Raw genomic sequence first — 22,592 nt, forward strand, 5'->3', positions numbered from 1 at the left:
ATATATTAGACAAAAAATGGAGGCGTGCGCAGCTCAGGGTCTCTAATGGGAAACTTAAATCAATACATATTCTCCTATTTGTGAATAGGAGTGATAATAAATAGAATTTTACTTTTATCTCTCACTTAAAAGTTTAAATAGTTTGATTTAGAGAAATTCAGATCTTCGTGATTTTCTCCATGAAATTGAGCGTCACCGTGTTGTCTACTGCTATAGTATCCTAGAAGGACCATAATATAAAACGTACCACCACAAGATGCTTGTTGTAAACAGCATCCTGTTTGTTGGAGTGAATAGAAAATATAAACGGTCATTCTCAAATATTTAATTGAATACGTTTTACTACGTTGCCTCGATAGATGACCCTGCTGGCTAATCAATAATGGAACAAGTTCTGACATATTACTCCTGAGCCTTAGTCACGTGACCTAGCGGACGACTGCTCATTGGTTGGCCCAGAGTCACATGACAAGAAGCTTTCGTCGACGCGGCGAAGTGGGAGTCGTTTTAAAATGTAAATACACCTCCATGAGCTTTTCGTCTGTTTTACTCTCCAACCGATGAACAAATTAAGTTATATTTGATTTGAAATGTCAGGAGAAGGACTAATGCAGCAGAGCCGCGAACCATGAGGCGGAAAGAGGAAAAGCTCGTTCATTAAAACCTGGGTGAGTCTTGTGTATTAGCAAGAACAGCTAGCAGGCTAACTGATATGTTCACCATAAACAAACGATATCAAACGTTATTTCGCTGGCAGAATGCTCTTATCGAAGCTACGTCTGTACTTAACGATAACGTCGCTGTTGTATTAGATGTTGCTAACACGCCCCTGCTTATGTGGTCATGTGTTTGTTGTGCTAAAATTTTTAACAGGGCATTTTGTTTTCCTGCAAATCCCAATGTGGATAAGGGTAGACTTTCCTATTCATAAACCTGGGTATAAAGTGTGTGACAGGTAGTAGTCTGTTCTAAGTCACTAAAATACAGCAGTTAGATTTGGTTTTACTTTACAAACGGTAGAAATCATTATTTCAAGTTTAAATTTTGTGCCTTGTATAGATTTAATGTGAAATTACTTTAAAGAAGACATAAAGTAAAGGTGCATATAGATTTACATATGAGTTCTAAGATGTTTGTTGTTTTCTCCTTCTTCTTCTTCTCCTTCAGAGAGAGAGAGAGAGAATGAATGCTTTGTTTCTCTGTCTGCAAGTGTGTGTATTATGCATTACTATTTGGATATTGTAATAATTTTCTATTATATATCCTTTTTTTTTCATAGATGGGGTTGTGCTTCTGTCCCAGGTGGAGAGGCAGTTTCCCACTATACCATCTATCTTTGAAGGCTGGTCGTGACAGCAGCTCCACTGGCCTTTCAATGGGAGGAAAACTTCACCATCATGGACGACTCTGACCAGGATTTTGTAGATCTCGCATCCAAGCTGCTGAAACGAGTCCGCAAGAAACCAGGTGAGCCACGGCCTCCACGGAGAGCAGAGCATCCGTCAGCCTCCAGCCAGGCAAGCGAGGGCAAGAAGAGGAGGAGAAACGACAAAAAGGATGGTGACTCTCGGCCAAAAGTCACGGAGACCCAGTCTGTCTGCAGTGGGGCTGGCTGTGACTCAGGGGACGCTGGGTCTTTGGGTGGGCCTTCAGGAGCCAGAGCTGAGAGAGTCCTGACAGCGGAAGACAAAGTGCTCCTCAGGATGAAACAGTTCAGGAGAGCCAGTCCTCAGAGATTGGTGCACAGGGACCCGACCCCGCCAACAAGCCACGAGAACGACCGCACTCCGAACCCACCGCCACAAAGACAAGGTGACATGACAAGATGCTATTTGAACAGATTTGTAATCACTGCGTCCTTCACCCAGCAAGCAGCAGAGATATGTGCTGTGCTTCTCCCCCTGCTCCTTTTGTTAGCGATATTGTTGTAATAATATAATGATGATAATAATTTTATTAATTTACTTCCATGCAATTTTTACAGTTAAGGCTGCAACCTGTTTCTATTAACACTAGAGAATGTGTAATGAGATCAGGTTCGCTTATCCAGACAAACCCACCCAAGAATTCTCACCTGGCTCTGCAGGTCTCTTAGTGTGTTTTTGCTCACTGTTCTCTCATGCTTAGGTTTTTTGTCTTTTGTATCTGTATGTGATTTGAATACGGTCCACCCTCGTCTCTGTGCGCAGATCCTCCACAACCCAGCACTTCTGGTCTCCACCCAGAGAGTGACGAGGCGTTGGCCCTGAGGCTGCAGCAGGAGCTGGACAAGGAGGCAGCAGAGGCCGAGGCGGTGAACCTGGAGGACGGAGGCCTCTTCTTCTGTCAGATCTGCCACAGAGACCTGTCACACATGACCCCCGATGGGCGAACGCAACATACCAACAGGTTTGGACATGTCTATTTTTTTTATTGTTGGTGCTCTGTTGAGAGATGACGAGCAATAGTCTGTGGGTCGCGTTGAGAGTGAGAATGATCCCTCTTTTTAGGTGTTTGGATGACAGTGAAGAGAGTGCCCCACCCCCTCCTCCTCCCTCTGCTCTCCCTGAATGCCCGATCTGTGGTAAGACGTTCAAGTCCCAGAAGAGTCGCTCGGCCCACCTGAAGCGCTGCTCCTCAGACATGGGCGTACCTCCAGCTGTCTTGCTGCAGGCTCTGCAGAGACAGGCTGAAGAGACCCAGAACGTCCCAACTGTCAACACAGCGTGAGTCAGCCTCGTTTTCTCGGTCCAGATACAAGACAACACCTTAATAAACCTCTGAGCTGACTGTCAGTAACAATACGTGATGCAACTGCTCCATAAACATTTGTTGGCTTTTGATGATAACGGTTTTCATCCCTGCATGGACCAAGTTACTTTCATTGCCGGATTTCACTCTGATGAGAATGTTGAATTGAACCATGTCATGTTTCATTGCTCATCTTTTCCTACAATATAAATAGTTAGTTTATCACCAAGTAAGTTTGCACTTATAAAGTTTGATCAAACATCACAGACACCCACAGACTGGAGGCACTAAAAGGAAAGGCCCTTCCAAGCCTGGCCTCCCAGCGAAGAAGAAGCCAAGGAAGAAGACCGATCCTCTGGATGAAGACACCATGGTGGCTCTGGCTCTGTCCTCCTCCATGTTGGAACAAAACAGGGAGGCACAGTTAAAAACAGAGGTCGCTGCCGCTCACACCTTCATGACGGCAGTGCTGAAACCAGACACAGGTACAGCAGAAGAGCTTTTATAATACATCACTAAATATATTAGAAGAACTTGTTTATATTATTTCTAAGCTTTAGCTTTGTTTTTATGAAATAACCTTCTGGGTTCAATTTGATTTTTTTATTTCTCACACTTAGGACTCGTGTCTAATTAATTCATCTTAGACGTGATACCCTTGTGGGTCTGGTAGTAATGTCATCCTTCATAATTTTCCTAGGATGTATAACCTGCTGTTTACTTTGCTGTATCCTCCTCTTTTTAGATCGGGCATGTTAAGACAGAAGAAACCAAATTTAGGAACTTGGTTATATGTGAACAATTAAACAGGCTGGATTTTGACACAGGAGTTTTTACACTTCGTCTAATGTGTGTATGTGAATTTATTGTGGGAGCTGTAAAGCATTTTACTTTGTTTAACTTTTGAAACCGTAGTAGCCGTTTTCTTGTTATGTTTGTTGTTGCTGGAAGAAATATTTCAGAACACAATCAGTGTATTCTGTGTCCGCATGTGTGTGTTAACTTTGGTGAGGCCTGAAGTTGTGTCTCTACTAACATTATGTGGGTAATGATTGGTTTTAGAATATATTTGTATTATTGTCTGGGTAGTTGCCAAATGCATAGATGATGAGTACAAATTATACTTAATTACCCAATTTATGTGCAGAATTATGGACTTTGAGATAGCTGTGAAGATTCTTGGGTATTTTCCAGTGCTTTATGAAAGAAACTGGATAAGAGCTGAGACATCTTCAGTAACTTCAAGCAAATCCAGTTGCCTTTGATTAGATCTTAGAAAAAGACTGTGCCGACGGCATGTAAACCTGTCTCCTCCACCTGGTGCAGGTAAAGGGCGTAGAAAGAAGAAAAAAGGAGCCGTCCCTCGTCCTCCTCCTCTCCTGCTCGTTCAGGATGCTCAGGCGGCCCTGGTGAAGCTGCAGGAACGTGTCTCTGCTCTCCTCCTCCACGGCCGGCCCCCCTCTCCCCCCACCCCGACCCGCAGTCCCAGCAGCCTCTGTGGCTTGAGCAGGGCGGCCCCCCTCTGGCAGAAAAGCACACTGCTGAACAGCAGCTTCACCTCTCAGTCAGATTTCTACACTCAGGAGCTCAGAGAGTTCATTACTCCTTGGGAAACCCCAAAGGTGAGAGATCACAGACTTGATTACATATCGTGTTATATAATTATTATTATGTCTGTCAGGTTTCAGTGGGAAACAGAAATAAGACTTGAGTTATCAGTGTCTGGTCTGGTTGTGCAGATTCATATACAGTTGCAATCAGAAATATTCAACCCCCTCACCTCAATAGACATTATAGTGATGTGGATGACAGATAATGACAATAAATGACAAAAAAACCTCATCAAACAACAAAAGATATTTATTGATGTGTATTTTAGTTATTTTGACAACAGAAGTTGACTTAACTTTGAAGTTCAAATGAAAAATGTAACTCTTTCAACACATGTGCATGTGCAGTATTATTCAACCCCCCAGCCGCAGTACTTTGTGGCGCATCCTCTAGCTTTTATAACTTCTAAAAAATGTTTTCGGTAAGTGCGGACAAGCTTCTTACACCTCTCGATTGGAATCTTTGCCCATTTTTCACGTGCAAAAGCCTCTAGAGCAGTGATGTTTGATGGCTTCCATGCTGCAACTGCCTTCTTTAAATCCCACCAAAGATTTTCAATCAAATTTGAATCTGGTGACTGTGAATGCAACTCCAGGACGTTCCAGGATCTTTTTCTCAAACAAGCTTTGGTGGACTTGGAGATTTTGCTTTGGATCATTGTCTTGCTGGAAAGTCCAATGATCACCAAGGTTTAATTTGTCAACAGAAGGAATCACATTCCTCTTTAAAATGGCCTGGTCTTTCTGTGAATCCATGAAGCCATGTACACAATAAAGATTGCTAGTTCCTTCCGCAGAAAAACAGCCCAATATCATCTTTGACCAGCCTCCATGCTGGACTATGGGGATGGTATTCTTCTGGTCATAAGCCTGTCCTTTCACACGCCAGACATACCGCTGGTCCATACGTCCAAACAGTTCCAGTTTGGTTTCATCAGTCCATAGAACTGTCACCCAAAACTCTGTAGGCTTATCCAAATTCCTCCTGGCATATTCTAGTCGACTTTTGATGTTGATTGTGGTCAAGAGCTGAGTGCGTCTTGGAGCCGGCCATTAAGTCCTTTATTATTCAGTGCATGTCTTATAGTTGCCACTGCAGCACTTGTACCAGCCTTCATCAGGTCATCCTGTAGGTGTCTTGCAGTCACACAGGGATTTATCTGAGTTGTTCTGACTAAGTTGCTGAGGGTCCTTGATGAAATGCTGGGCTTTCTTCCACGGCCAGGCATGTTTGAAGCTGCTCCATCAGTTGTAAACTTCCTTATAATGTTCCCAATTGTGTCTCTTGGAATATCACTTTTTGGGGAATTCTTCTTCTACCCAAGGCCTTTCAGGTGTGATGAAATAATCTCCTCTCTCAGCTTTTGTGTAAGCTCCTTTGTCTTTCCCATGATATCAACTCACCTTGAATACCTTCATGGGTGGGGTTTATATATGCATCACAGCTGAAGCAAATGAAGGATCAGTATAGAGTTCCCAAAGGCTTAATAATGTTTCAACTCAACTTTAGGACAAAAAAAACTGTCAGACAGCTTAAAAACAACGATTTTATATAGGGGTTGAATAATTGTGACATGGCTATCTTAACAAAATATACTGCTACACACAAATACTACATCATGCATTTTCCGTGTTGATTTTCTGTATCACTCAACTCATAAAGAAGGCATCCGAAGCAGAATCTTGATCAAAGAACAAGATTCTGTCTACTTTAATTGATAAATGCTTAAAATCTTTGGGGGGTTGAATATTTCTGATTGCAACTGTATAAAGTGTCTGAAACTAAGGGAATTACTGTTATTTATCAGTAGAATCTGACAGCAGAACTTTCCAAATTTGGGTTAGTGAATTTATCAAGATGCCTTTTAAACCTGTTGGCGTAAAACCAAGCGTGACCTATTCATTAAGGACGAGGAAGACAGTTGCACTGATAGCTGCTTCTCATATATTTTATCCTGATCAGTTTACATCCTCATCCATGATATTGAACTTGACTTCCTTCTTCACCCAAATATGCCACAATGCAACCAAAACTCACAACACTGTCTTCACCTATGTCCCTGAAAGAAAATGTCAATAATTCCAAAAAAAAAACACTAGCATAACACTATGCTGTTGTCTTTTTGAAGGGTTTAATTGTTTATCACTTTCCTTTCTGCACAAACTACAGTAAAAAGAATGACAAGAAAAAATGCTATAACATACTCCTGTAGGCTTGATTTAAATCCTAAGCTAACATGTCAACTATAGATAAATTGGACATGTATAGTATACTATGACTATAGATATAGAAATATGTTTCTTATTAACATCACACTTTGAATATGAAGTAAATTTTTGTAGATACTGAATCTTCCAACATACAGTATTCATCTTGGGGAAACTGATCATATGACTGGTGGTCATAAACGTATAATTCCTCTGTGATAACAGGTTGCTTTACATATATGCTATACGTATTTGATGTAAAATAATATCTAGAATCCCGGACGAATTCACTGTTATTTTCGTCTGTAAATAAGAACAACTAGGGGGGTAAATTCAGTGTTTTGCAGGTGGTCGAGTTTAACTGACCAAACAGCTCGAAAAAACACAAAAATTGAATGTGGGCTGATGCATTCATTTTGCGTTAAAGCATGAAAAGTGATCCACTGTTCTGAAAAAGTGATTAACTCTGATGAGAAATGTGTGTAATATATGGTTTCACATTTCCATTTGTTGTATTTGCTTTTTAAATATGTGTAAAATGTAAGTGTTCATGAATCATTGAATTTTTTTATTTAAAAAAGTTAGATAACAGTTGAGTTAAATCTAAACTGATCTTCCACCTTTAGACTGCTGCAGCCCCTTTGAACTCTGGAAACAAGTCTGAGTCTTCTCTGCGACCTCTGGCTGAAGGAACTCCGATGGCAGGGACCAGGACATCCATCCTGCCTTCTTCCTCCCAGACTGCAGCCTCCTCCTCGGCTCCCTCCACCCCGGGCACGGGGCAGCACCCAGTGGGCAGCCAGGCCCTAAGGGACCTGATGGAGCTGGCTGAAGACGGCATGACCCCCACACAGTGCAGATACATGACCTCGGGCAGTGACAAAAGTAACACATGCACACTTTGCACAAACTGTATTCTCATGAAATGTGTGTTAACCTTTGGCGGGGGGGAATGCTTTTATCATAATAAACAGTACAGTCATACACAATGTCTCTGGAAAACATATCGTTAATAGTGGTGTATGTCGGTAACATAGAAAAAAACAATAAAAATAGATATTCCCTTTAGGGGAAAGAGGAATACACAAGTAGAGCCGGGTAATTAACCGAAAATGATCAAAACCGACATTTATAACCTCAAACCGACTTCATTTGCTCATGTCAGTTCTTCGTAATCGAGGTATTGATTTGGAGTCATATCGCCCAGCCCTATACACAACTCTACAAAGAAACCTTTCTTACATGATTGGCATATACTGCTACTCTCTGGTATGCTTCATCGTTAAACTTCAGATCTTGATTGTCTCTGTTCCCACAGACGAGCAGAGCAGAGCCCGTCTGTCTACAAACCTCCTGGAGGAGTCAGAGGAGCAGGCTGACCTATGTTTGAGCGGCTTCCTGCCAGAGGCGGCACACACACTCTCAGAAAACACACTGAGGAAAAGTGACGAGCCACGTGGAGATGAAGAGCGAGGCAGCCACCGATCGGTAAGACCAGTCATGATCACATTAAACTGAAGTGATTCTCAACTTCAGTTCAGTGCACATGTATCCACTAATAGATACAATTTCCCCATTTGATCTCCATTTAAAAACATTGATCGTGTATCCTTGGTTCCTCTGTAGGTGGCACTATCGAGACTGGAGTCAGACCTGAGCAGCATGGTGAACAACCCTCAGCTCAGTGATGTGCAGATCCAGGTCGACAGTGGAGACGTCTACTTTGCCCATTCCTTCATGGTGTACGCCCGCTGCCCCCTGCTGGCAGAAATGGTAACAATTATCCAACATGAGCACAGCTCTTTAACTAGTTTAGAGTTACATAATTAGGTAGAAATCCACTATTCTTCGGTTTCATAGTTTGCTTTTCAGCAATAAATGCAGTAAAACCGACAGAGGACCTATTGAAGACTGACATGTGTCCCTGTCACAGTACTGGACACGTTTCTGTCCCTCAGATTAAGCTGAGCAAATGTTTTCTGATGCATGTCACAGAGGTTTAGCTCAAACAACTTGAGTGGGGACATGTGGACCTGAAGTAATTAAATCCAATCTTGGAATTTTTATTAAATGTAATGGTTGTTTTTTACAACACAATACAATAAAGTTAGATTTCCAGTATCCAATATTTGCTCAGAACTTCTATCAATATATCTTACTCTTTGACTTTCAACTCATCATTTCCTCTGTCTTCCATCCTCTGCTCCTCTCCCAGCTACATGAAGGAGGTTTCGGGGTTCAGGAGGAGGGTTCGTCTGCAGCCCAGAGGGTGTTGATGAGCGACGTCCCCGGTCAGGCTGTGTTCGCTCTGCTGCAGTACCTGTACACGGCCCACTGCTCCATCCCAGCCTCACTGCGACCTCACATACTAGAGCTGGCATCAAGGTGAGTGTAGAGATTAAAGCACAGATATTTAATATTACATTTTATAATAACCATGCACTTTGATCAGTTTTTGTTTTAAGACCATAATCACAATGCCGCCTCACATCAAACAACACTTTGTACGTGACATTTATTTCAAGTTAAAATGACAAGAAATGAAAGCTGCAAATTCATTCTATCATCATGGGATGACTCTTCTCTTTTTGTGTTCCATTAAGGTTCGACTTGCAGGAGCTGAAGCAGCTTTGTGAGTCACCGACTCCTGAACAGGAGGCAGACTACACGAACCAGGGCGAGAACATCAACGACCAAACAGACCAGGCCTTCATGGTGCTCCTCCGCTCTATGTGGAATGAAGAGGATGAGGAAGACGAGGGATTAGATACTGATGGTGGAGATGATGAGGAGAGAAGGTTGGAAGAAGAGGATCATCAAACCGATGATGTCGCATCTGGTGAAAGAGAGATCTGTGAGGAACAGGTGAACGAGGAAGAGCTGGAAGAGATCTACGAGTTTGCAGCAACACAGAGAAAGAGGGAGGAGGAGAAAGACACAGTAGAGGACGATGAAGAGCAGGAAAGGGTAGATGAGGGAGAGGAAGAACTGACAGAAGCTAAAACAGACTCGAGCAAGAAAACTCCAAAGCTTAACTCTCAACTTGAGCCAGAGCCCAGCCTGGATCTCACCTACAGTCGCCTCTTCTCAGACACTTGGGGTGTCAACGAGGAGAAAGACCCCTCTTCCTTTTCACCTTCAACCTCAAGCCCACCAAAGGCACACACCTCGCATTACCAGAAACACCAGTCCTCTCATAAACTGTCATGCGAACTCTCCAACAGAACTTTGCCTCAGTCCTCACCAAGCGGATTCAACGACTTTTCCCAGAGCCCTCCACCCAGTATGTCCAACCTGCCTGTCGCAGGTCTGTCCCCTGGTCAGGTGGGGGAACTGGACGTGCCAGAACAATGTCTGTCTTTGAAGCGAGAAGGCCAAGGTCCTCGTAGTATTTCTGTTTCTGTTTCTCCTGATTCACCCCCCAAAAAGAAGGAGCCAGAGCTCATAGTTTTGTCCGACTCTAGCGAGGACATGGAGGTAGATGTCCCTGTTCTAAGACCCAGCAGTCCTTTGCCACATTCTCCTTGCCCTGGCCAGAAGCTGCAGAGTTACACCCAAATCAAACCTCAGTCAATCCCGAAACCTACAGAACCCCTCATGGAGAATAAAGTGTCCAGTAGTTTAGAGTTAAATCCTGATCCATCGGCAGCCTTGGGTCAAGGTCATCCAGGTTCCGGTTATCCAAGTCCAGACTGTTCCCCTGAGGTCTCCTGGCTGATCCCGTCCACACCGGTGCAGCATGAAAGATGCAGTAAGACCAGTTCCAGCAGGTCCAGCTCCACCCAGACCAAAAGCAGCATTTGCAGGACACAGCTGTTCCCTAAAGGCGAATCGTCTTTTTCACGCTCTTCTCTCTTCTCTTCCCCTGCTATACCACTTCATAACACACATCCCAACTCGAGCAGTGCAACCGGATTTTCTGCCCGCGTTGGCCCAACAGAGGGCAGCGTTCCCAGTTCGAAACTGGAAGAGACAGCTCCCTGTAGCTCCAGCTTTGATCTCAACTTTTCCCCTCAAAGAACCAGTAGCTATGATGGAAGTAAGAACAGAGAAATGTCTGCAGTTCTCCCGCACAAACTTACACTCTCACTCCTCTCAAGCTCATCTCACCGTCTTCCCCTCCATGCTCCCTCAAAGGAGGAGACACCCCAGCACGTCCAGCGGCAGCCCTACAGCAGCACTCCCCTGCACACAGGCCTCCGACAGCTCCCTGTGCTTCTTGCTGACTCTCCGCTCAACAGCAGCCTCGACAAGCAGAGGTCAACCAGTCAGGGGGGGGATAGGGCGTCATCTGAGAGCCCAGAGAAGACAGAGCTAGGGAGCTTTCATCTCTCCCCATTGTCCTCCCCCTCTTCATCTCACAGAGGTCTTCATAGTTCACAGAAACATAAGTCCTCCAGTGAGAGTCGACGTTCTGTTGAGTCCAGCAGCCATGAGAACACAGGGGATAAGCTCAAAAGAGGGGGAATAAAAAATATGGGGACAAAAAGCGAGTGCAAAAGTAAAGACTCACATGATGAGGGACAACAGACGGAGGCAAAAGAAAAAAGTGAGGAGGTAGAGATTGCCCTGTCCAGTTTCCAGCAGAGCTTCATGGACGAGCCTCCCATTGCTTTCAATGACTCGTGGGGCCTGGATGCCTGCGTGGAAGCAAACCCCGGCTGCTTCAGCCTGAGGCTGGAGGACAGCGGGGGATCCAGCCAGCAGGAACGAAGCCTGGAGCGAAAAGAAACAACCTCTGTTGACTGTCATCCTCCACCATCTAGTCACTGTATCCAGACATCGAGCAGCTGTGGCGATTTGGTGAACTCCTCTCCATCTAAAGCCGACAGGGCACAACCTACCACCAGTGCACAGGCCCATAGAAACGCTTCCTTCACCCCGTCACCACCTGACACGCACAACAGCTTCCTGAACCCCCAAATAGGGGACAGCTGGGAGGAGGAACAAGAAGAGGCTCTTCCTCTCTCTTGGAGGTTGAACCCTGCTGCTCAGCTCAAAACACCAGGTATGGTTAGGATACTTTAACAGAATAATCATTTCCAAATGAGTGTAAACAGATGCACGCACAGCACCTATTAGACGTCAAATTAATTGTAAAAGAAATTCACACTAAATTTCTTAAATTCTTACAAAACTGTTCCATTTACTGTTGGGTCTATTTTGTTGAGTGAAGTACTTTTTTTTCTTGTTTCTTGATAAAACAATGTGACTAATTAACACTATATGACAAATCCCAATCTGTCCTTAAAGTTAATAGAAATAATTACGTGAAATCTATTGCGATATTGATCAATATAAACTAATACTGAAGTTTTTACCTTTTTAAGCTTTTTGCCATATCGTCCAGCCCGACCTTTACAACAGAGTTTGATAACGGAAATCTTTCATCTGTCCAAAGTAATCATCAGCAGATACTGAGGCTCAGATATCAGTTCCTAACTGATATCAGCGTCAAACAATTTTTTCACTGATGTTCGACAAACTTATTAATTTTTTAAAAGATATTGATGTTACGTTTCAGTGACAGCAGCCTCAAAATACCACAGGGAATTCAGCCCAAAGGTCAGCTGTGGGAAATAAATAGTGTCAGGTGCATGGGTCACACTTTAGTTCAGAGATCATTTGGCTCGATGGCTATAGGGTTTGTCTCTATCCTCATTCTGAAATGAGTGGGAAACAGGAAAATGTCTTAAAAAAGCAGGTAGATATCTCTGTATATTAAATTATGGTAAAGAAATCAAATGCTGTATTGCTAATGAAATATCATCTTGTTTCTGTCTCAACAGTATCATTGCACAATAAGAAGCACTGCCCCGTGGTGCCCATCACTCCCATGCCCCACTACTCTGACATGGACACACCGGATCTCAAGAACAAACTCAACAGGTCAGTCAGTTCACTCTCATCTCTGCCCTCATGTGAAAGAGTCGCTGAACCTTCTTTACCCTCATGTTTTTCTTTTTTAGTTAAATGCTATTAACTGAGGGACTATCCGATTACCTGGTGTCACTGTCAACTTAGTCTGTCTGGCTGTCCTCCTCTTTCCCAGCTTGTTTTCCTCCTCTCCATCTGTCGTCTGACTGTCTCCTCTGTGCAGGTTTGGCGTTCGGCCTTTACCCAAGCGCCAGATGATCCTCAAACTGAAGGAGATCCACCAGTACACCCATCAGCTGGTCAGTTCAGACTCGGAGGACGAGGCACCCTCTGCGGGGCCTGCTGCTAAGAGGAAGCCCCCCCCTAACACCAGTTCAGCGGCTCCTGGCAGCCAGACAGTGAAGTTTAAAGAGCCCAGTGCGCCGGCTGCCGTCTCCCCTCTCAAACAGCGAGCAGAGGAGGATGAGGGGGAGCTGCTCTCTGCCTCACAGGGGTCCAACACCTCCTCAACAGCCGCCAGTGAAGAGTCTGGAAGGTACAGTGTGAATCACCTCAGGTGTTACACAGCTCCATTAGTTTAGTTGCTTAACAGATTTTCCGAGGGTTCAGTTGATATTCTGTTCACTGGCATAGACAAGTGTTCCAGCTCGTGGTTCAAAGTGACACCATGAAACAAAAGTTTTGATCACGACTCAGGGACACGCCATCACTATAGCGGTCAATGCTGCTATGATTTGCTTGTAGAATAAAGTGTAAGATTGTGTATTATCACATCAAAAGGGAGTGGTACTTGGTGTAGTTTTGAAATAACTTTCATTGATACAGTGTCTTTTTCTAACCACTCCCCTCCCTCTTATAAGGTCCAATCCCGAGCTGTGCCTCACTTCCGATGGCGACTCAGACAGTGACGGCGGCGTCTCTGCTTCCCAAGCTGTGACTAAACTTCAGGATCGCCTCAAGGCCGTGCGTTCGTTCATCCTGTCGGACTCGGGGCTGTACAGTCAGATCCTCCAGTACCAGCCTCTGGTCCTCTCCCAGCTCCAACAGCGGCTCAAGGCGGCCGGGATCCGCCTGGGCGCCGCCAAGCTGATGGACTACCTGGACTCTCAGTGCATCACCTTCACCACGGCCAAGCCCGGCCACTCCGCACCCAGCCGCAGACGGGCAAAGAGGCCGAAGGCAGCGGGTGTAAGAGGAGCAGGCCGGAAAAAAACTGTTACAACTTCTCTTTAAAACACAGAGAGAGAGTTGCCGGTTTTACTGCAGTGTTTGGAACATTTATCTGACAATGACACTCTGGAAAAGGAGGAGGCTGTTAGAACTTTAAAATTATAAGCATTTTACAAAAGATTGTGGGTTTGCTCCTGATCAACTCGATTCCTCAACAGGTGATTCACAGTTTTACCAGCTTGTTTAAAATGGAGGACAGTTTGGTTTAAGGTTTGACTGACTGAAAATAAAGAATACAAAAAGGTAAATGTCCAAATGCTGTTTGGTAAACAAAAGATCTTTTCATTCAAAAAATGATTCCTCAGTCAATCTTGATGTTTTCTGAAGTGGTACAATAATTCCTTATTTCACCTCTATTAATACCTAATACAGATTTGTGCACATCAGCAAAATACATTAATTAGAAGAAATTATTCCACACAGAATGTTTCTTGAAAGCCATTTTACTTGTTTTGTTCTTCAGTAGATTCAAGCTCAGCAAAGACACACAGACAGCAGAGCACACTCGATGAAGTAAGAGGAAAAATTATCTCAACTTCTATCCAGCACGTCACTCAAGTAGAGAGAGACGGGTCTTTTGTCGCAACACAAAATGGAGTCCGCTCTGTTCACAGTCAGGTCAGCGTCGGTGCACTCGTGGCGGTTTTGTCTTGTGCACCGAGTTCTCTCTACACTGCGTCAAATCAAGATGACGCACCGCCCTATCGTGCCGCAGATCCTGGAGACGGACTCTGCTCCTCCCACCGTCACTCCTGTGGCGCCGCTCGCCGATGGAGCATCAACGCAGTGCTTCCTGTCCCGACTCGAAGCCTCAACCGGTCATGACAGGTTGGCGATGTTGGCGAGGAAGCGCTGAGCCCACCACTCCTCCAGGTCTATGGGCACAAAGTCTGCACAGACAGCGAGAGAGACACAACAGAGGGGGATTAAAGCACAATCCATTTTCTTCATCAATTATTAATTTTCTCACAAACAAAGGAGGGATGATCTGTGCAGATGTAAAAACCTGAGGGACTGTACAAGTGCATTCATGCACCGGTCTACTGATGTGGTTACTAAGACAATTGCAGCTTATATTTGGAGACGAAAATGTTTTCTCTATGGAAATTTAAAGTTTTAAAATGTGTTAAAAATCTTTCAGGGGCATTCAGATCTTTGAGCTGTTAATGCCGAGGATGTTGAGACTGCATGTTTAACCATTTGAGGATAGCATGTTAGCGTGCTAATATTCCCTGAATAGCACCAAAACTAGACTCGCTGGGGAAAAAAATGTAATGTTTGTCTTGATGGCACTGTAGGACATGATAGCAGATAATCCTGAGGACAACTTGCAAGATATCACCTGTATCGCTACGGTTCTTCCTCTGGGGACCAAACATTTCTGTGCAACAATCTATAGCAATCCACCCAATAGATATTTTAATCTGGACAAAATGACTGGAGCAGCAAAACAGAAAAACATCACAATCAAAAGGCTGACTGTTAATGAAATTCAACTAAAAGTTCATAGTAAATGCATAACTGAGACATTAACTGTTCATAACCAGTGGGAGCCTCAGATCCTTAAATTAAATAAAAAAGGGTGAGGAAGAATTCATCCTAAGCGACGGAAATGACCTTACAGAGCCTTAGATAGGGCTGGTTTATCTGGAACAGTCCGGATCTTGTTAACCAAAAGGAGTTAAAAATTAAAGAAGCATATTACGACAGTCTCCCTCTGGCTACAGATGAAGCCCTGGTTTGTGATTCATGCTGAGAGATTAGAACAGCCATTCATGTTTCCTGTTGTGTTTAACAGGACCGGTCAGATTACTGGTTCAATGTTCAGCAGGTTACACAGCAGGAGAAGGGTTATCATTTACTTTAAAAGGTCAGTGAATGGGAACAGGTTGAAGATCCAAATCACCCTGGTGTAAAGTCGCAGAGAGAAGAGTCAGGGACTTACTCTTCATTGCAGCGCTGGGGATCTTCTCTGTGTACTGAACAGGCCCCTGGTGGACGGTCGGCTTCCCGATGTCCCCGTCCCCCAGCTCCTGCTCCAGCTCCTGCCACGCTGCACACAAACAAAAAAACATAAACTGAGTTTCTTTACATGCATCAAGTCTTTATTTTTTTTTAAATAATACCACTAAACTAGAAGAGGACTAGAATACAAACCACCACTAAGGCAACAGTCCTCTTATGGAAATTCACTAGGTCCAGATTTTTCAACCAAATTCCAAACACTAATAATATCAGTCCCCTAAACATGTCAAATTTTTTCATTAAGATCCATGAATTATTCTCTAAGAAATCTGCCCATAACAATTAGAAAATAAATTCCTGTATCCGCCACCTGATCCTGATCTGCACCAGAATGTAATGGATTCTTCCGTAACACACACCACATCCTTCTGTCCAGGAGTTCTTGTTTTTTTGTATAATCTTGTTTGCAAACAAAAGGACAGGGGTGAAAACATGACCTTCTTGGAGAAGCTAATAATTGTGATTTAATGTATGGGATTTCGGAAAGTGAAAAAAAAAGTCACTTTATCCACCATTGGTTCAGATCCACACCAAAATTGTATGGGCTCTTCCTTCTGTCATGCCCCACCCATCCACAGAATTTCATGGAAAGTGTTTTTTGTGGAAGGCTAAGAAGGTCATGTTGTCGTCTGTTTGTTTGTTGGTTGTTTATCAGCAGGTTATCGCAAAAGCTACTGAATGGTTTTCCACTAAACTTGGTGGAGGGATGAAACACGGGCCTAGAAAGAACCCATTACATTCTGGCACGGATCGGTCTGTGATTTTAACCTTTTTCCCCAGGGAATAATTCATGGATCATGATCAAAAGAATCTGGCATATTTAGAGGACTGCTATCTATGAGTTTATGAAGTTTGCTGCAGCTTGATTGGAGGTAATGGGACTGTTGGGCCATAGTGGAGTTGTGCACAGTTGTTTGCCTATTTTCCTCCATTTCAAACATCCCTACAGAGCACACTCCACTTTCAGGAGATTATGACTATAAAGTAGATTTGCAAACTCTAATGCAGAGCAGCACACTTAGAACTAAGCTGGACTGTTATATGTGTTTATCAGCTTCAGCCCCTGAAATGCACATAGTTTGTGCAGCCTGTATAAACACAAGGAAGTCAAATATACAGAAAAGATGACAGAAGCCGGTTGTGCGTGTGCATGAGGGAGTGTGAACAACTATGTAATCATGCCTAGAGGCGACATTAGTTGTTGTATTTTTTTCAGGCCCATCAGGTTTTCTGCCTTGAAACGAGTCGACCGGCTGTGACAGAGGTTTTTCTTTAGGTGTGAGCGGTGGAGAAAAGGAAAAAAGCTCTTTCCCTCACATGAACTTTGGCGTCACAAAAGGACATCACACAACTGACAGCGCTCAAGCAGTAACACAGATAGATGTCTGGTTCAGGCCAAGTCATTCATTTCCACCAGGGCATGAGAGTAATGCCCAGTACTGAGGCATGCTGGGTAAACTTCAAGACAGGGTGAATAGGGCACAGTGATGGTTTAGCTGACGGTCCCATCAGGGCGGCTTCTATTGAACATGCGTTTGTGCGTTCAACGTGCACTGGAACAACTGCTGGACCAACTTAAACAATGACTTCAATTGGTAACACACCAATGAATTAAGTTTGTTCAACTCAAACTTAACAAGTTCAATTATTACAAGGGGGGCTGTCACAAGGTAAATCGGTAAGCTACCCCCCTTCCAAATAAATCATTTATTTCATAGGATAAAGCTACTTTAAGAGAAGGATAAAGTATAAAAAATATGTCAGGTTATTCCACCGCTAACACTCAATTCATCCATATCAGTGACTCCCACAAGTTAAGACATGCAGAGTGATCTGTGGTACTGAAGGACCTGATTGGTCAGTGGGCTGAGATTTCATTCTGCTTGATCTCTTATCTCCAACTCAACCTGCTCAGGAACAGGTTAGCCATTCAGCACTAGTTACCACGGTGACGAGCTTCACAGGACTGAACAACCCTGAAAACCTGATTTGTGTCAGAGGCCAAATAAATGACAGCCATCTTTAACCTTTGACCTTTAAAAACCTCAATCTAATCAAGTCATATTTGAGTCCAAACAAACCTTTGGCCAAAGTTTGAAGAATCAATCAAGAATGTTCCCTGACAGAAGTCCTGAGCCATTTCATTAGTGGGTGTGGAAAGAAATGACAGAGCGACAGATAACCTGAAATACAAAACGCCTCCAGCGACTCGTATGTCCTGAAATACTGCTGAGCATTGTGAAGACGACTACGACTGCTAGTTGTTCTCACCATCAATGAATCTGTTGATTTATAACTTAATAACTTTCTTATTTGGTCCGACTAACCCTCCAAACTTCTGTTAGTTCAGGTCAAGCAGCTGTAACGATTAATCTGATATAACAAACTGTTGCTGATTCTTTTTCTCTCAATCGACTTCTCACCTCTGACTTAAAACCACGGTCGGTTAAATGTTGGGTTATAAAATGGTTTCAATTTGTGAGACTGCAGAAAATCTACTATAACAAGTAACACAACCTCCGATCTTGTAACCTTGTAACCTTGAGTCAAACACCTCCAGTCTCTTCTGGCGTCATGATCTACAACCCCCCATCAGATGATCCCAGTGACCCTCACCTTCATACACGAATCTGACGTTCTCCTCGTGTTCTGGAGTGAATCCCTCTGCCGGGCAGCTGGCCTTCTGCGTGGCTGCGCCGTGGTAGCGCTTCCCATTGAGGCGGTTGAACACGATCTTCGGGGGTGGCGAGCTGAAGAGACGAGAGGGGGGTTAATCACAGGGCGTCAGCTTAGAGGGGTTCAGACAAAACAAACACAAAAACCCATGTGGAAAATCCCAATATGAATAAGAAGGTTAACTTCAGGTGACTTCCACGTTCCTAGACTGGCAGGTGGATTATTGAGCTGTAGTGATGCTCACAGCCTCGGGTGGAGCCTTGAAGCAGGAATATTCACAACTCTGTGTCCTTTTTGGCTTCGATTAGTGTTTTTGTGGTGTCTAGACGCTTCTTTGATAATCAAAGAATGCCTTTCAACTACTGCCAGGAAAAAAGTCACACAATGTGCTGCTGGGGTAAAACCACATGACTTTGGTGGAGAGGAGAAAGAGGGAGAACTGTAGCCTTCATTAAGTTATGTTTTCATTTGTTAGTTTAGCACGACCATGAGTCAGGGAAGAACCCCTTATATTGAGAGGTTCAGATCTGGATCAGGAGGATTTCTTAAACATTGCGAGATAGTTTTACATTTTCATTGATTTCTCAGAATAATTGATGAATCAGACTAACAGTTTGTAGGGACTGATATATATGCTTTGTATTTTCATCACACCACTCTCAGTGTCAGCATCAAGGGCTCAGTGTCTTGCCGAGGACACTGTGTCATACGTAGTGAAGGCATCGAACCACTGACCCTAGTGCTTAGTGGACGACCCGCTTTTTCTTCTGAGCCCCACCTGCCAGCATCTGGTGCAAATCCACATAAAAATCCAGATGTGGCGAATTTAAATGTGCTTTCATATGGAGACTATTGGGCCTTATTATTGACTATTGACACAGAGATGTACTCTAGTGTCATTCTAGTTCAAAATGCAAGACATCTTGTCGTTGCAATGCACTGTGGTTAAATGAGACCTGTTGTTTGTGCATTAATAACTTTTGGTCTTTGCGTAAAAATGTCACCTTTTATAAATTACATTCAATTACCATATAAAATCACACTACGATACGTTACTAATATTTGAGCCACACTTTCTGCATTAGGGAAGGTTTTAATAGACTGAAGTGACTTTAAACAGGTGAACAATTAAACAGCTGCTGAATTGATCATAGCACGCACACACGCACGCACAGTTTGTCGAGGGTCGGATGTATGTCCGATAATGGAAGCAGCGAGATCACCCGGGTCACAGCGAGGTGATACACTATCGCTCTGAGGGCGCACGTGAGGAGTAATATTTAGGGCCCACGTTGCTGAAACACATGGACACGCACACACAAGCCCACATTACACAAACACGGACACACACTACTTACTTGGACGTGAGCCAGGTCGTCGGCCTGAGCTTCAAGTCGCTGAACTTGCTCTCGATCTGCTGTGTTGGACCTGACAGACAAAACCCGGAGGGAAATTATCCACGTGCTCGGTTTGTTATGAAGCTGACGTGACGTTACATCATGCCGACACACTCAGTCACTCACACGTGCACGCACACACTCACTCGCACATGCAGACACACACACTCACTCACTCGCACGCACGCATACACACGCACACTCACCTGTCCTCCGCTGTGTAGCAAGTTTGCTGGGACCTCTGGTGATTGTGTACATCATGTGTCGTAACCTGCAGCAGCTCCAGTGTGTGTGTGTGTGTGTGTAGGGGGGTGTCTGTGTGCGCGTGCGTGTGTGTGTAAGAACTCCGCAGCCTCCTCTGTCCTCCACCTGACGCAGCCACCACCGACCGGACCGACCCGTGTTCCCCGGCCCCGCTGCTCCCCTCTCGGGCCTGACGCCTGCAGCAGAGTCGCTGTGTGGAACCCGCCGCCCTGCTGCTCCTCACCAGCAGGTGTTGAGCCGTGAGGACGCCCGGGCTGGTGTGTAGGTCACCCAAGGAGAAAGCGGCTGCACATGCCCGGGATCAGCGGGAAGTTGTCCCGGAGAGGAGGAGCGTAACCTGTGGTTCCTGAAGCCCGGGGACAGTGACACTCCGGCTCGGACACTCTGCCGTCGCTGCTCCGCTGCTCCGCTGCTGCTCCGGGACTCGGTGCGACTCCTCTGCTCCCTGACAAGGACACTGCACACTTTAGATAATTCATCAGAACGGAAACACACCATCCTTCACCAGCGTCAAGCCACTCGGACTCAACAGCACACACGTCCGCTGCTGATTTTCAAAATAAATGCCCCCCGTTAGTGTTTATTACATCACCAGTGGTAATGTGACAAAACCCATTGACTTTCTTACTGTGCAGGTTTCATTAACCTGCACAATAATTAATCAATAAACATATTTTAAAGTGTATCTGTATTATCTGTGGACAATAGTGTTAATCTGCCTTTTGCACTTTATTTGTCGTAAAACGTCAAAGTATCACTGCAATGGATTTCAAATTTGTCGCATTATTAACCCACATTACGATATTACCTACAGTTTCTGATGAAAACATGGAAACATAACCCAATTCATCTGTCTGATATTCGACATCTTGCAAATCAAAATGCAGTGTTCATGAAGTCGAGGGTTGGGATTTTCTTTAATACTTAAATGAGTCAGATGCGTGTGAGAGGCTTTTACTTTGAAGTTGGGAACTCCTCTTGTGCGCGCTCGTTATTTCCGGTCGTGCCACTTTACGCAGTCGGGCACCCCCGTCCTTCAGGGACGTCACAACACACCCCCCTCAGACGGTTTTGGAGGAGGGGCTGCAGGATCACCTTTCACCTATAAAGGTTCACACAGATAAACATGCTCACTGAGAAAATGGGGAGAATAACGATCGATATTTTTCTGCAGACGTTGCAGATATTCTTGCTCTCTAAATTTGCTTAACTAACCAAGTCTGACCATTGATCCGTTGCCATGACAGCGTGCATGGTGCCACTCAAAACCCTGGATCACTAGTTGTAAACCGTCCACTCCAAGTTGCGTCAGGTCTTATTATGTTCGGTACCTTCTGTATCGGCCCTGTGAGACGTCAGCTAACCTGTGACAGTAGCTGAAGATCAGCCGGCACCAGCAGCTTCTCAGACGGGCTGATCCAGGGTGATATCCAACACAACATCCCCCTCGCTCAGCTGCACTATCTGGGTCAGTCACCTGAGGCTCTGGGCCCACGAGCTAATCATCAACAGTCCACACACCTCAGCCGGAGTATTCACAGCAGCACAGAGGCCAACCTGAGGTCAAACTATAGCTGAGTAGTACTGAGGGAGATAGGTTTAGCAGTACCCACCTTTCTCCATCTATTGAACTTCTTCTTCTTCTAAGAGTCAGCGTCTGTTTAAAACAGTGTGGGCAGATGTTCAGTTTTGAACAAGGTAGTAAATAATGTATTTTCCCATCAGTCGATGGCCAGTGCCTTCAAAATACTTTGATCCATTATGCTTGAGTGTGGAATGGGGTAAACATTTTTTGTGGTTGGTCGGCAAGAGCAGCTGATCTTCAGGGAACCATCAGCTGTTCCCGAAGAAAACCAACATGTCAAAGAGAGAGGTGGGAGGAGCGCTACATCCTCAAACCACTGGTGCTTATGGAAGGGAATACACAGGCTCAGAGACGGCTTCATCCTCAAAGCCAGGGGACTGATAAACTCCTCTAAACCGTCTTCGGACCATTTCACTCCTCTGAACTTCCATGAGATTGCACATTGTAATATTTAGACTACCAGTAATCAGTAATAATAACATTTTCATTATTTCCTTCTACTCAGTAATATATTTTGTATTAGTATACAATTTTGTATTTTAGGTGTATCTAGCATGGCTAGAAGGGAGCCTTTGACTGCTGTATGGAATTGTTGTGCACATGACAAATAAAGTCCTAGATAATAGATAATATTGAAAGGCAAGGATATGTCCAAAAATAAAGGCATGGAGAATCCAGGTCCATGGATTCAAAGTGGTTTGAAAAATGTTAAAGTTCTCTTGGACCCGGATTCTTCATTCCAATATTCCCAGACAAGTTTTCGTCTAATGGCCCTTTCTGTTCCAGGGTGCAAGAAAAAACAAACGTCACTTTGAAATGAGAAATAAAACATTTAATACATCAGAATATTCAACCAGGAAATCATGAATTATTTCTCAAGCTCTCTAAGTCTCATTTCTTAGAGTGACAATCTAATGTATTTAAACTTTTCAAGTCTGCTCAGATTAAAATCTGTATGGATCTACCACAAAAGCAGCTGATAGTGTAGAA

General features: G+C 44.2%; 2 protein-coding genes across 2 annotated transcripts; one reads left to right on the top strand and one right to left on the bottom strand.

The window, feature by feature from the left end:
* The first annotated feature begins 522 nt into the window (after nucleotides 1-522).
* Nucleotides 523-13,910, top strand: slx4 (SLX4 structure-specific endonuclease subunit homolog (S. cerevisiae)). Its single transcript, XM_062387895.1, has 14 exons — nucleotides 523-668; nucleotides 1,280-1,812; nucleotides 2,190-2,388; nucleotides 2,490-2,705; nucleotides 2,998-3,215; nucleotides 4,057-4,352; nucleotides 7,175-7,433; nucleotides 7,867-8,036; nucleotides 8,175-8,321; nucleotides 8,764-8,933; nucleotides 9,152-11,556; nucleotides 12,338-12,437; nucleotides 12,649-12,960; nucleotides 13,286-13,910. Exons 2-14 carry the CDS (start codon nucleotides 1,398-1,400, stop codon nucleotides 13,656-13,658), a joined length of 5,280 nt encoding a protein of 1,759 aa, XP_062243879.1. The 5' UTR covers nucleotides 523-668; nucleotides 1,280-1,397; the 3' UTR covers nucleotides 13,659-13,910.
* Nucleotides 13,911-14,082: 172 nt separating this feature from the next.
* mcrip2 (MAPK regulated corepressor interacting protein 2) lies at nucleotides 14,083-20,515 on the bottom strand. Its single transcript, XM_062387896.1, has 5 exons — nucleotides 19,960-20,515; nucleotides 19,715-19,784; nucleotides 18,297-18,430; nucleotides 15,601-15,708; nucleotides 14,083-14,545 (listed from the first exon to the last, which is right to left on the bottom strand). Exons 1-5 carry the CDS (start codon nucleotides 20,012-20,014, stop codon nucleotides 14,475-14,477), a joined length of 438 nt encoding a protein of 145 aa, XP_062243880.1. The 5' UTR covers nucleotides 20,015-20,515; the 3' UTR covers nucleotides 14,083-14,474.
* Nucleotides 20,516-22,592: the final 2,077 nt, after the last annotated feature.

This window comes from Platichthys flesus, chromosome 5, assembly GCF_949316205.1.
Source record: "Platichthys flesus chromosome 5, fPlaFle2.1, whole genome shotgun sequence".
In the NCBI taxonomy this organism is placed as follows: domain Eukaryota; kingdom Metazoa; phylum Chordata; class Actinopteri; order Pleuronectiformes; family Pleuronectidae; genus Platichthys; species Platichthys flesus.

Bases quoted from the DNA above. Each gene is read 5' to 3' on its own strand.
- slx4 (XM_062387895.1), top strand. From the start codon at position 1,398: ATGGACGACTCTGACCAGGATTTTGTAGATCTCGCATCCAAGCTGCTG. The intron at 8,322-8,763 runs GTAACAATTATC...CTCCTCTCCCAG, and splicing joins GCCCCCTGCTGGCAGAAATG to CTACATGAAGGAGGTTTCGG. The intron at 12,438-12,648 runs GTCAGTCAGTTC...TCCTCTGTGCAG, and splicing joins CTCAAGAACAAACTCAACAG to GTTTGGCGTTCGGCCTTTAC.
- mcrip2 (XM_062387896.1), bottom strand. From the start codon at position 20,014: ATGATGTACACAATCACCAGAGGTCCCAGCAAACTTGCTACACAGCGG. The intron at 19,785-19,959 runs GTGAGTGTGCGT...TTTGTCTGTCAG, and splicing joins TGCTACACAGCGGAGGACAG to GTCCAACACAGCAGATCGAG. The intron at 18,431-19,714 runs GTAAGTAGTGTG...TCGTCTCTTCAG, and splicing joins ACGACCTGGCTCACGTCCAA to CTCGCCACCCCCGAAGATCG.